Raw genomic sequence first — 13,046 nt, forward strand, 5'->3', positions numbered from 1 at the left:
CCATAAACAAGAGTGTCAAATTGTTAAGTCAACAACAGGAGTCACTGTGTATTTACTTCTCATGTGGGATCTGTCCTTAATGTGTTGTCCAATGTGAATGAATGCTATAACTAGTACTGAAACAGTATTATACACTTTGTGTTTCTGTGTGGGTGCAAACTGATGCAATCTTTACTTAATATATACTAAATTGATCTTCTATATATAAACATAATTGAAAATGAATCTTGATGTGAATGGAATGGGAGAGGGAGCGGGAGATGGGAGGGGTGCAAGTGGGAGGGAAATTTGGGGGGAGGAAAGCCATTGTAATTCATAAACTGTACTTTGGAAATTTATATTTACTAAATAAATAAAAAAGAAAATTCAATACCTGTCATTTTATAATTTCCAGAAATGCTGTTTATTTGAATCATGTAATTTTTCCTGTGTTACTAATTTTTTTTTTTTGTTTCCTTCTTCTTAGGATCATCTTCCCTTGTGGGTTGGCAGGCAGTTATAGGACTGTAAAATGGGTCTTCGGATTCACTTTGTTGTTGACCCACATGGTTGGTGCTGCATGGGTTTGATTGTTTTTGTCTGGTTATACAACATTGTTATAATTCCCAAAATTGTCCTCTTTCCTCACTATGAAGAAGGACATATTCCAGGCATATTAATAATAAGTAAGTTTCTAAATCTTTGTTTCCTTGTATAATTAAGCATTTTTCTAATTGTAAATGTTTTTGGAGAATAGTGTTAATCTGATTACCTTCCTTTTAATGTATTTAGTATCTTACCAGTGCTATTGTTATTTACTATATTATAGAAAATAAAAAGGCCTCAATGTTTGCAGTGATAGATAAAATGCTATTTCCGCATTTATCTAACTCCAAAATATATAAAGATCATTTTGTTAAAAAAACGAACAGTGACAGTTTACATGTATTTTAAATTTTTCTGTTGTGTACTTAACTGCAAGCATGAAAGTCTTAGGAATAATGGTGGTCATGTTATTGGGAAATGAGATTCCCAATACTAAAATTATTGAGTATGAACTTGATTATGAGAGCACCTTGAACTTCAGGATTCAGTTATTAGTGTAGTCCATTGACAATGGCTTGCTCATTATGATTAAGAGAACAAAAAGATAAATTTACATGTACATAGCATTTAGTTTTTGTGTACCTCTCTGGAGCAATGGGAAACACATTTGTTATACAAATGATGAAAACAATCAATACCATGCAGTCAGTCCTGGAGTGAGCACTCAAATGCTTTCCTTTTATTTTTACAATGTGTTGTTTTTATTCTACCAACAAAATGCTTATATCTTACTAATTTAAAACATAGAATTATGATGATTGAGTCTACTTTTTCTGGTTAATTTGAAAATTCAGAAGTTTCTAATTCTTTATTCTCAAATTAAGTATTTTAAGAAAAAGGGGTAGTTGAACATCGTTAATTCAGAGTAACTTTGAAGAGAGAATAATGAAAATGTTTAATTTTACTTTAGAGTTTTATTTCTTTGAAGAGGGAGTAACAGAGTAACAGAGTGGGAGACACACACACACAGCGAGCGAGCTAGTGAGTGAGAGAAAGCTTCTGTCTTAATTCACTCTCCAAATGTCCACAACAGCTGAGGTGGGGCCAGATCAAAGCCAGGTCTCTGGAACTCCATCCTAGCCTCCCATGGAGGTGTGAGGAAGCCAAGTACTTTGGCCATCATCCCCACCTTTGCAGGTGCGTTAGCAGGAAGCTGACCTGGTAGCAGAATAGCTGGGACTTGAACTGGCACTGTGTTATGTGTCTCAAGCTCATAGAATGCCCTCCCCTAATTGTACAACTTTTTAATGGTGTTTTGATCCTTTCAAATATACTACACATGGTAATTAAAGGTAGTCTGTTTATATCATCACTGATAGGAAATCACTCTTAATAATGAATCTGGTTTCTAATAAATTTATCAGTCATGCAAAATAGTACTTAAAGTTTAGTACATTGGAAATAGTCCTCTTGGCAGTTTCTTTAATGAGTGAAATGAATTAGCCATTTCATTTCCCATCTTTTGAATATTATTTGTTCTGATGGTATTTACTAAAATACACATTAAAAATATGCTTTTTGGTAAAATGTTTCATATAGTAAATGACTAATTTATTTATTTGTTTGTTTTAAAGTATTCTATGGCATTGCCATATTTTGTCTGGTTGCCTTAGTGAGGGCCTCAATAACTGACCCAGGAAGACTGCCGGAGAACCCCAAGATCCCACATGGAGGTATGGTACTCTTTGGGTTTAGCAGTTTTGATGGTGCCAGAATTATTTATTCATGTATTTTGTTGCCTCTAGTACATATGAGTTACATTCATCTATGTCATTTAACACACTTTGAAGTCTTGCTTTCATGTTTCCTTACCAGACTTCTCTATTTAAAATTGCAACCAATTCTATCCCTGTCCTTCTTTTCAGTTATTTGTCTCCTTCTTCCCATTTTAGACTTATGTAAGTTCTGTGAGGGTGTAGATTTTTTGTTACTTTCCCTTCATTTGCTCAGTGCTGTATTCTGATGTCCAGAAAAGTCTCTGTCACTTAGATTCTCTGTAAATATTTGTTGAATGATACATAAGTATCTGAGAAATTATGTTTTTACTTAATAATGGAATTTCTGATGGTGCCATTTACCTCAGGATATTGTAAATATAATATAATTTAAAGTAAATATTCGTACAGTTATGGACACTTATTGTCTGTATTTCAAGTAATTCAATGAAAAAATCTGAAAATTTTTTGTTCCAGTGTTAATTGAAAGTGGCTTTTTATCACCCTGCTGCATAACCGTTCAAACCACAAAAATGAATTGAAAATGTATTCCTCACTTTATTACTTACCGGATATAGTATAACCTTCTTTATTCTTTTTTCTATCTGAATCTCAAAAAATGATCACTTATTTGAGAGACAGAAAGAGACAGACAGACAAATGGAGAACACCCATCTGTTGGTTTACTCCCAGAATGTCGTCATTTGGAGCCAGGAATCAGTCCTGGTCTTCCATTTGAGTGACAGAAATCTGATCACTTGATCCATCACTGTTGCCTCATGGGGTCTACATTAGCAGAAATGAGGGATCTTGGATATCTTATCCACTAGGCCAAAACCTGCCCCTGATTCTCAGTTTAGGATTATTTGCTGTTTGTATAAGCTGAACTCTCTACTTTCTTCTAATATAAAAATTTATATGTCCATGTAGTACATCATAAAACAAGAATACTTTTTATTGTAATTTAGTGGCTTCCAAAATTGTTGCACATTAGAATCATCGAGGGACTGCTTAAAAATATCTATGTCCAGATCACACCCCATATTAATAAAATCAGAATATCTGGTGATTGCAGTGTGCAGCGGACTTTGGGAACAGACACAGAAATCCTTATGAAGTTAGATTAAGCGGCAAGTTGCTTTCAGAGCCTCCCTCAGGTCCTAATTGCTACTTTTTGAGACCCACCACTTAGGAGCTTACTTCCCCCTACAAATTTAGAGATTAAATGGGAATATGTCACTGATGTTTACATAAGTATAGAAGTTCCTGACCACTCAGGTGAATAGACTTAATAACTTGTGGAGACAGTAGCACTGTCATTTAGCTGTGTGTGTGTGTGTGTGTCTGTCTGTCTGTCTGTCTGTCTTGGTGTGGGGACTGGAAGGTTGGCATCCTGCATTCTGTTTAGAATCCTTCTTCCCAGCTGGCTTAACCAAAGGTTCCTAAAATACTGTGTACATGTGTTACACACTTTAACTCTAAAATCTCGTGGCTCCAAAAACTCAGAGAAGCAGGTTTTTCTAACTTAAGACCCGTATCTGGGTCATCACACTTAAATGCCTTCAGATGCCAGGCACTGGCAATCAGTGAAAGTGGCCAGACAGGAGCTATTTCCTGTTGAAAGTCTCAAAATGAGTCTAAATAATTCAGTAGCCTCTATTCAACCACAGAGAAATTGTCATGCACTTTGAATAATGGATCTTAAAATTTTTGAAGAAAAAAAGGGAAAATTCAATTTTTGTGATGAATTTCATGATTTTCAGTTCAAGCATCTTCCCTTTTGCCCAGTTGAAAAAAGAGCCCATTACTGTATTCTAACGTTTCCACATCTCCTGTTACTTGTATAAGAGGGTAGGCCAGTCAGCCAGGAGTGTGGATTGGGCTTCCTGTGGTATGGAGCTGGTTGTTCTGGAGCTGGCATGAGATCCTGTCTTCTTTTTACCATAGATCTGTGTACAGATGGATAATTTTAGCCCTTTATTCATCTTTGGGGAGAATTAAATTCACTGTATATTTTTTGGTGCTATTTACCTGATTATTCTTAATTTAGCTAAAAAATTACAAAGAATTCCAGAATGTTTGAAGGTTGAATAATTTCATATCATTGAAATCTTCAGAAAAGGATACTTAAAACCCTGGTACTTTTATGATCCTAACCATTTTTAAAGTAAATTACTTCAGGCCAGTGCCGTGGCTCACTTGGTTAATCCTCCACCTGCGGTGCCAGCATCCCATATGGGCACCGGGTTCTAGTCCCGGTTGCTCCTCTTCCAGTCCAGCTCTCTGCTGTGGACTGGGAGGGCAGTAGAGGATGGCCCAAGTGCTTGGGCGCCTGCACCCACTTGGGAGACCAGGAAGAAGCACCTGGCTCCTGGCTTTGGTTTGGTGCAGCACCGGCCGTAGCAGCCATTTGGGGGGTGAACCAACAGAAGGAAGACCTTTCTCTCTGTCTCTCTCTCTCACTGTCTATAACTCCACCTGTCAAATTTTTTAAAAAAGTAAATTACTTCAAAATATTTTTTGTCTTTTTTTAGCAGGATTGCTAGAGTTTATTGATTTTATAGTTTAGTGACCCGTTAATATAAGACAATTTGAATATAAGAAAATGCTCAATTTTCCCATCAGGAAATCTTCAAAATTTGATTTTGTGAACTTTTGGGCATTTTGATCAAATAGTCAAATGAAATTGTTATATGTCTATTTATTTTATTTGAATGATTCACATGCATGTTCGGAATAATACATATAAAATAACACCCTAATATCTCTTTCACATTTTATGAAATGATTTATGCAATCTACATATCATATAATTCATTCAATTAAATTGTAATATCCAATGGCTTTTAGTATATCCATGGGGTTGTACAACTATAGCCAGTCAGTTGTAGAACATTTTCAATATTAAGATCTTGCATGTTTGACTTCAGAGCTTTTATCATCACTAGAGCCACTAATAATTTATTTACATGTATTTTTTTTTTTTTTTTGACAGGCAGAGTGGACAGTGAGAGAGAGAGAGATAGAGAGAAAGGTCTTCCTTTTTGCCGTTGGTTCACCCTCCAATGGCCACCGTGGTAGGCGCGCTGCGGCCGGCGCACCGCGCTGATCCAATGGCAGGAGCCAGGTGCTTCTCCTGGTCACCCATGGGGTGCAGGGCCCAAGCACTTGGGCCATCCTCCACTGCACTCCCTGGCCACAGCAGAGAGCTGGCCTGGAAGAGGGGCAACCGGGACAGGATCGGTGCCCCGACCGGGACTAGAACCCCGTGTGCCGGTGCTGCAAGGCAGAGGATTAGCCTAGTGAGCCGCGGCTATTTACATGTATTTTTTATTTGAAAGGGAGGGAGAGAGAAAGAGACAGAGAGACAGACAGAGAGAGAGAGAGACATGCAAGCACTCCCTTGCTCCCTTTCCCAGTTCATTCCTCAAATGCCTGCAGTAGTCCAGTACTGGAGACATGAACTCAGAGCCAGGAACTCACCCCGGATTGCCCATATGGGTGGCAGAGATCCAAATACTGGAGTCATCACTGCTGCTTCCCAGGGTCCACATTAGCAGAAAACTGGAATCAGGAGCAGAGCCAGGAATTGAACCAGGCACTTTGATACAGGATGCTGGCTTCCTAGCTTGTGGTTTTAGTTGCTAGGTAATTGCCCACCCTGTGATTTCTTCTTTTCTGAGTGATAAACAGTACCCAGCTAAACGTTGTTTTATATTCATTTAGCCATTAACAGCTAATAAAGACAGGTTAAACAACGTAATACTGTTTGCCCGCATAGCCTCAATCATGTATGGAGTTTGCCTTTTTTTTCTTTGTTTGATGTTTAACTTTTCTCTCCCCTAGAAGATTTTTTTATGTTCACTTTCCATTTTTCTTAACTACCATAAATTATCAGTTGAATTCTCTCTCCTGTATGCTTTCTCTTTATATTGTTACATACCTAGTGCAAAAGTCTTAGAAGCAGTCATCACACATAAAGCATACGTCACCAAGATCTTGTTTGGATGTGAGTAAACCATGAAGAACGAGAGGGAAAAGACCATAGATGTGTATAGTAGGCTAAGATAAATAGTTTTTTTTCTCGTTACAAAAGGAAAAACACATTCTAGTTGATAATTTAAGTTCCTAGATTTTTGCAATAGTGATTTCTTCTTTGTTCTTTATTTTTTTCATTTTCAATTATCTTCATAAACAGAAGATCGATTTAGTATATATTAAAATTTCATCAGTTTGCACCCACACAGAAAAACAAAGTGTAAAGTACTGTTTGAGTACTAGTTATAGCATTCATTCACATTAGACAACACATTAAGGACAGAGATTCTACATGAGGAGTAAGTACACAGTGACTCTTGCTGTTGACTTAACAAATTGACACTCTTATTCATGACTCTAGGCTCTAGTCATGAATTGCCAAGGCTATGGAAGCCTTTTGAGTTCACCGACTCCAATCTTATTTAGACAAGATCATAGTCAAAGTGGAAGTTCTCTCCTCCCTTCAGACAAAGGCACCTTCTTATTTGATGGGCCGTTCCTTCTACTGGGATCTCACTCACAGAGATCTTTCATTTAGGGTTTTTTTTTGCCAGAGTGTCTTGGCTTTCCATGCCTAAAATATTCTCATGGGCTCTTCAGCCAGATCTGAATGCCTTAAGGGCTGATTCTGAGGCCAGAGTGCTGTTTAGGACATCTGCCATTCTATGAGTCTGCTGTGTATCCCGCTTCCCATGATGGATCGTTCTCTCCCTTTTTGATTCTATCAGTTAGTATTAGCAGACACTAGTCTTGTTTCTGTGATCCCTTTGACTCTTAGACCTATCAGTGTGATCAACTGTGAACTGAAATTGATCACCTTGACTGGTGAGATGGCATTGGTACATGCCACCTTGATGGGATTGAATTGGAATCCCCTGGCGCATTTCTAACTCTACTATTTGGGGCAAGTCCAATTGAGCATGTCCCAAATTGTACATCTTTGTTCTTTGAACACATAGGAACATATGTTCTTTTTTAAGATTTATTTATCTGAAAGGCATAGTTACAAAGAGAGAGAGAGAGAGGAAGAGACAGAGAGAATAGAGAGAGAGATATCTGCCATCCATTGGTTCACTCCCCGAATGGCCACATTTGCCATGGCTGGGCCAGGCTGAAGCCAGGAGCCAGGAGCTTCTTCCTGGATCTCCAACCCGGGTGTAGGGGCCCAAGGACTTGGCCCATCTTCTGCTGCTTTCCCAGACCACCATCAGGGAGCTGGATTGGAAGTAGAGTAGCTGTGACAGGAACCAGCACCCAGATGGGATGCTGGCACTGTGGGCAGTGGTTTAAATTTATACCACAGCAGGACCTCCAAACATAAAGTTTTTATGGTGCCTTTAAAAAAAAAAAAAGATTTATTTGAAAGCCAGAGTTACAGAGAAGGAGAGGCAGAGAGAGAGAGAGAGAGAGAGATCGATCGATCGATCGATCGATCTTCCATCTGTTGGCTCACTCCCCAAATTTTTACAATGGCCAGAGCTGCGAAGCTAGGAGCCAGGAGCTTCTTCTGGATCTCCCATGTGGGTGCAAAAGCCCAAGCACATGGGCCATCTTCCACTGCTTTCCCAGGCCATAGCAGAGAGCTGGTTCGGAAGTGGAGCAGCTGGGATTTGAACTGGTGCCCACGTGTGATGCTGCCACCACAGGCCATGACTTTACCCAGTATGCCCGTGTGCTGGCCCCATGTTGCCTTTTGATAAAAGTTGGCTCATTATAGATTCTCCTTTCTTACAATGTGGGAATGTAAAGTTCTGGTGTTGGGATGTTTGCGAGCATTGAGCTAAGGAGAAAATTAATATGCTTGTAGCATCATAATATGCTTTATATTAAATGAATTTTCATTTCACTTGTAGTTAAATAATACAAGTTTAATTGTACCTAAGTTTAACATTTTTACTCTCACACATTATCATAAAAGTAAGTACTGTGTCCAGAAATGAAAGTATTTGTTTTAAAATAAATTTTAAGTGCAAAAGATAATTTATCAACTTTCATATTATTTGTAACAGACAAGTAATTTGCTATAGATTTTTTTTCCTACTTTATTGGTTTCTTCAGAGAGATCTACAGCAGAATGCTTTCCAACTCATTTATTATATAAAATTCCAGTATGTTGGTGCTATACCTGGATATTAAACTAAAATGATACAGGGGCTGGTGCTGTGGCATAGTAGGTTAAGCCTCCGCCTGTGGCACCAGATCCCACATTAGTGCTGGTTCATGTCCTGGCTGCCCCTCTTCTGATCCAGCCCTCTACTGTGGCCTGAGAAAGCTGTGGAAGATGGCCCAAGTGCTTGGGCCCCTGCACCCATATCGGAGAACTGGAGGAAGCTCCTGCCTCTTGGCTTTGGATGGGCCCAGCTCCTGCTGTTGCAGCCTGGGGAGTGAATCAGCAGATGGAAGACCTCTCTCTGTCTTTCCCTCTCTCTGTAACTCTTCCTCTCAAATAAATAAATAAGTAAGTAAAATAATATAATTCAAGTAGAGAATATATTCCGAAATCTAACATTACCTACTATTATCTTTTTTTTTTAAATTTTGATTTAAACTTTATACTTTATACTTCAACAAAGATTTAATGACCACATGCTGTGTGCTGGAGTGGTGCTCTGCATATGCTGCTATTCACTCTAAATATGTAAATTAGGTTAATTTTACTCTGCCCATACTTTTAAAATAGGATTATGGGGTAGTTTTAAGTGATGAAAAATTTAAGGATTTTGTAAAATTCCATTTCAAGAAATTTTTAAAAGAAACATTTTCTCCACTTTAAAACATAGCAGCTTTATTGAGATATAATTCATATACTATATAATCTTTTTTATATAACCTTTAAAAATATTTTTAAAAATACTAATTATTTATTTATTTGAAAGGCACAGAGATGAGAGACACAGAGAGAGGGAGATCTTCCATCTGCTGTTTCATTCCCTAAATACTTGAACAGCCAAGAGTCTGGAACTCAATTCAGGTCTCCCATTGGTTGATGAGATCCCAAGCACTTGGCTCTCACTCATGCGTTTGCCCAATGCTGAAATCAGAAGCAGAGCTTAAACTCAAACACATGCACTCTGAGATGGGATGTGGACATCCTAAGCAGCATTTTAACTGCTGTACTAAACATACCCTGCCCCCCCTCAAACATTTATGAGAGCTCGCTTGCTTGCTCGCATCTGCTGGTCCCCTCCCCAAATGGCTGGACCATGGCTGAAACTGGGTGGCAGGTATTCAATTCAGGTCTCCTATCTGGATGGCAGGTACCCAACTACTTGAGCCATCACTGCTGTCTCCCAGGGTCTGCATTAGCAGGAAGCTGGAATCAGGAGCTAAAGCTGGTTAGTGAAGCCAGGCACTTGTTGTGGGGTGCTGGCATCTTAACCAACGTCTTAACTGCTGGGCTAAGTGCCTACCCCTTGTACAACCTTTCAAAAATACAGTACTGTGTATTTGGTGTATTCAGAGTTGTATAAATAGCAGCGCTATCCAATTTAGAACATTTCATCACCCAAAATAATATTATATATTTGTTAGCAGTCATTCCCTATTCCTCCTATCCCCCATTCCCTGGAAACTGCTCATCTATTTTCTATTTCTGTAGAATTTATATCTCATGTAAGAAATAGCCTGACCAAGTGTAAGTCCAAGTCCATGTTGTCTGGGATCCTGGTTCCTCCTATCTTATTTGTCTCCTTGGAAGTTTGGGACAACAGGGAAGATGGACAGGTCACCTTCCCTATGTAAAATGATGAAGCTTCAGGCATTAATTCTCAATTCTAGCTGGAAGTAAAAGGAGGAAGGGACAGCAGTGGACTTGCTTCCAACATTCCGTGCCACTTAATGGATATGCTTACTCCATTGCCACATACATGCTTTTGCCAGGACTTAATCTCGTGAAGACCAGATGATTGAGAAATATATTTTGATAGTAAAGCAATTGTCTTTTTTTAAAAAAAGATTTATTTATTTATTTGAAAGTCAGAGTTACTGGTTGAAATGAAATGGACACTATGAGAAACAGTGACTTGATCAGCCCTTGTCCTGACTGTTGATGAACAACTTAATACTTTATTCCTTTTAGAATTTTTTTGTTCTACTAAATACTGTTGGTTGAACTCTTTAATTAACACAAAGTTATTCGTAGGTGTTTAAATTTAACTGAAAAGTGATCCCTGTTAAATGTAAGAGTGGGAATAAGAGAGGGAGGAGATGTACAATTTGGGACATGCTCAATTGGACTTCCCCAAATAGTAGAGTTAGAAACGTGCCAGGGGATTCCAGTTCAATCCCATCAATGTGGCATGTACCAATGCCATCTCACCAGTCAAGGTGATCAATTTCAGTTCACAGTTGATCACACTGATAGGTCTAAGAGTCAAAGGGATCACAGAAACAAGACTAGTGTCTGCTAATACTAACTGATAGAATCAAAAAGGGAGAGAACGATCCATCATGGGAAGCGGGATACACAGCAGACTCATAGAATGGCAGATGTCCTAAACAGCACTCTGGCCTCAGAATCAGCCCTTAAGGCATTCAGATCTGGCTGAAGAGCCCATGAGAGTATTTTAGGCATGGAAAGCCAAGACACTCTGGCAAAAAACAAAAAAAAAAAAAACAAAAAAAACCCAAACCAAACCTAAATGAAAGATCTCTGTGAGTGAGATCCCAGTAGAAAGAGCAGGCCATCAAAGAAGGAGGTGCCTTTGTCTGAAGGGAGGAGAGAACTTCCACTTTGACTATGATCTTGTCTAAATAAGATTGGAGTCGGTGAACTCAAAAGGCTTCCATAGCCTTGGCAACTCATGACTAGAGCCTAGAGTGATTACTGACGCCATGAATAAGAGTGTCAATTTGTTAAGTCAACAGCAAGAGTCACTGTGCACTTACTCCCCGTGTAGGATCTCTGTCCTTAATGTGTTGTCCAATGTGAATGAATGCTATAACTAGTACTCAAACAGTACTTTACACTTTGTGTTTCTGTGTGGGTGCAAACTGATGAAATCTTTACTTAATATATACTAAATCAATCTTCTGTATATAAAGAGAATTGAAAATGAGTCTTAATGTGAATGGAATGGGAGAGAGAACAGGAGATGGGAAGGTTGTGGGTGGGAGGGATGTTATGGGGGGGGGGCAAGCCACTGTAATCCAAAAGCTGTACTTTGGAAATTTATATTAAATAAAAGTTTAAAAAAAAGAGTTACTTAGAAGATAAGCAGAAAGAGAGAGAGAGGTCTTCCATCTGATGGTTCATCCTCAATTGGCTGCAACGGCCGGAGCTGCGCCAATCTGAAGCCAGGAGCCAGGAGTTTCCTCCGGGTCTCCCATTTGGGTGCAGGGGCCCAATGACTTATGCCCTCTTCTGCTGCTTTCCCAGGCATAACAGAGAGCTGGATCAGAAATGGAGCAGCCGGATCTCGAACAGGCACCCATATGAGATGCCGGTGCTTCAGGCCAGGGCGTTAACCCACTGCGCCACAGTGCTGGCCCCAGCAATTGTCTTTGAAGACAGTTTTCTTTTCCAGAACTTTTTATGAACCTGATTAGAACAATTTATAGGGGCTGATGCTGTGGCGCAGCAGGTTAAAGCCCTGGCCTGTAGCGCTGGCATCCCATATGGACGCTGGTTTGAGTCCCGGATGCTCCACTTCTGATCGAGCTCTCTGCTGTGGCCTGGGAAGGCAGTAGAAGATGGCCCAAGTCCTTGGGCCCCTGAACCCACGTGGGAGACCTGGAGGAAGCTCTTGACTCCTGGTTTTGGATCAGCACAGCTCCAGCCGTTGCAGCCAACTGGGGAGTGAACCAGCGGATGGAAGACCTCTCTCTCTGTTTCTACCTCTCTCCATAATTCTCTTTCAAATAAATCTTTAAAAAAAAGAATAATTTGTAGTGAAACCAGATGCCTTTTCACTTACGTATACTTTGTTATTTTTTAAAAAATTATTTATTTGAAAGGCGGAGTTGCAGAGAGGGAGAGGTAGAGGCAGAGAAGTCTTCCATCCACTGGTTCACTCCCCAATCGACCACAGGGCTGGGCCGGGTCAGGCTGAAGCCAGGAGCCAAGAGCTTCATTCAAGTTTCCCACGTGTTTACAGTTGCCAAGGACTCGGGCCATCCTCTGCTGCTTTCCCTGGCACATTATCAGGGAGCTGGATCAGAAGTGGAGCCACCGGGACTGGAACTGGTGTCCATATGGGATGCCGCATTGTAGGCTTAACCTGCTATGCCATAGCATCAACCCCTGAAATTTATGTTTTTAGCATAGAACTTGTGTGCTGTTTCTACCACCAGCTAGCTAAAGGAAGTTGTTACCTGGTGGTAGGACAGAGTTTTGTATTGAATGCATTTTTCTTTTTTTTTTTTTTTAATTTTGAGATTTATATTTATGTATATCTTAGAAAGGCGGACTTACAGAGAGGGAGAGGGAGAGATAAAGATCTTCATTCCCCATGGCCACAATGGCAGAGGCTGAGCCAGGCTAAAACCAAGAGCCCAGAACTCTATCTGGGTCTCTGATGTGGGTGGCAGGGGTCCAAGTATGTGGGCTATCTTCCTTCCCAGGGGCACTAGCAGGAAGCTGGGCCAGAAGTGGAGCAGCTGGGACTCAGACCGACATTTATGTGGGATGCCAGCGTCACAGTCAAAGGCTTAATCTGCTGTGCCATAACACTGTCCCAAGAATTTCTTTATGTCCATTTAATAGTGATC

At 39.9% G+C, this 13,046-nt stretch overlaps 1 protein-coding gene across 5 annotated transcripts in view; it reads left to right on the plus strand.

The window, feature by feature from the left end:
- Positions 1–13,046, plus strand: part of ZDHHC21 (zinc finger DHHC-type palmitoyltransferase 21) — a 96,978-nt gene that overhangs the window by 20,057 nt on the left and 63,875 nt on the right. For all 5 annotated transcript variants that reach the window (XM_062208236.1, XM_062208241.1, XM_062208238.1 and 2 more), the window contains 2 exons: positions 467–665; positions 2,160–2,258. In XM_062208236.1, coding sequence (XP_062064220.1) covers positions 512–665; positions 2,160–2,258 — 253 coding nt within the window. In that variant the 5' untranslated portion in view covers positions 467–511. The remainder of the gene's footprint in view (positions 1–466; positions 666–2,159; positions 2,259–13,046) is intronic.

The sequence above is a fragment of the Lepus europaeus genome, chromosome 12 (genome assembly GCF_033115175.1).
Source record: "Lepus europaeus isolate LE1 chromosome 12, mLepTim1.pri, whole genome shotgun sequence".
NCBI classification, from domain to species: domain Eukaryota; kingdom Metazoa; phylum Chordata; class Mammalia; order Lagomorpha; family Leporidae; genus Lepus; species Lepus europaeus.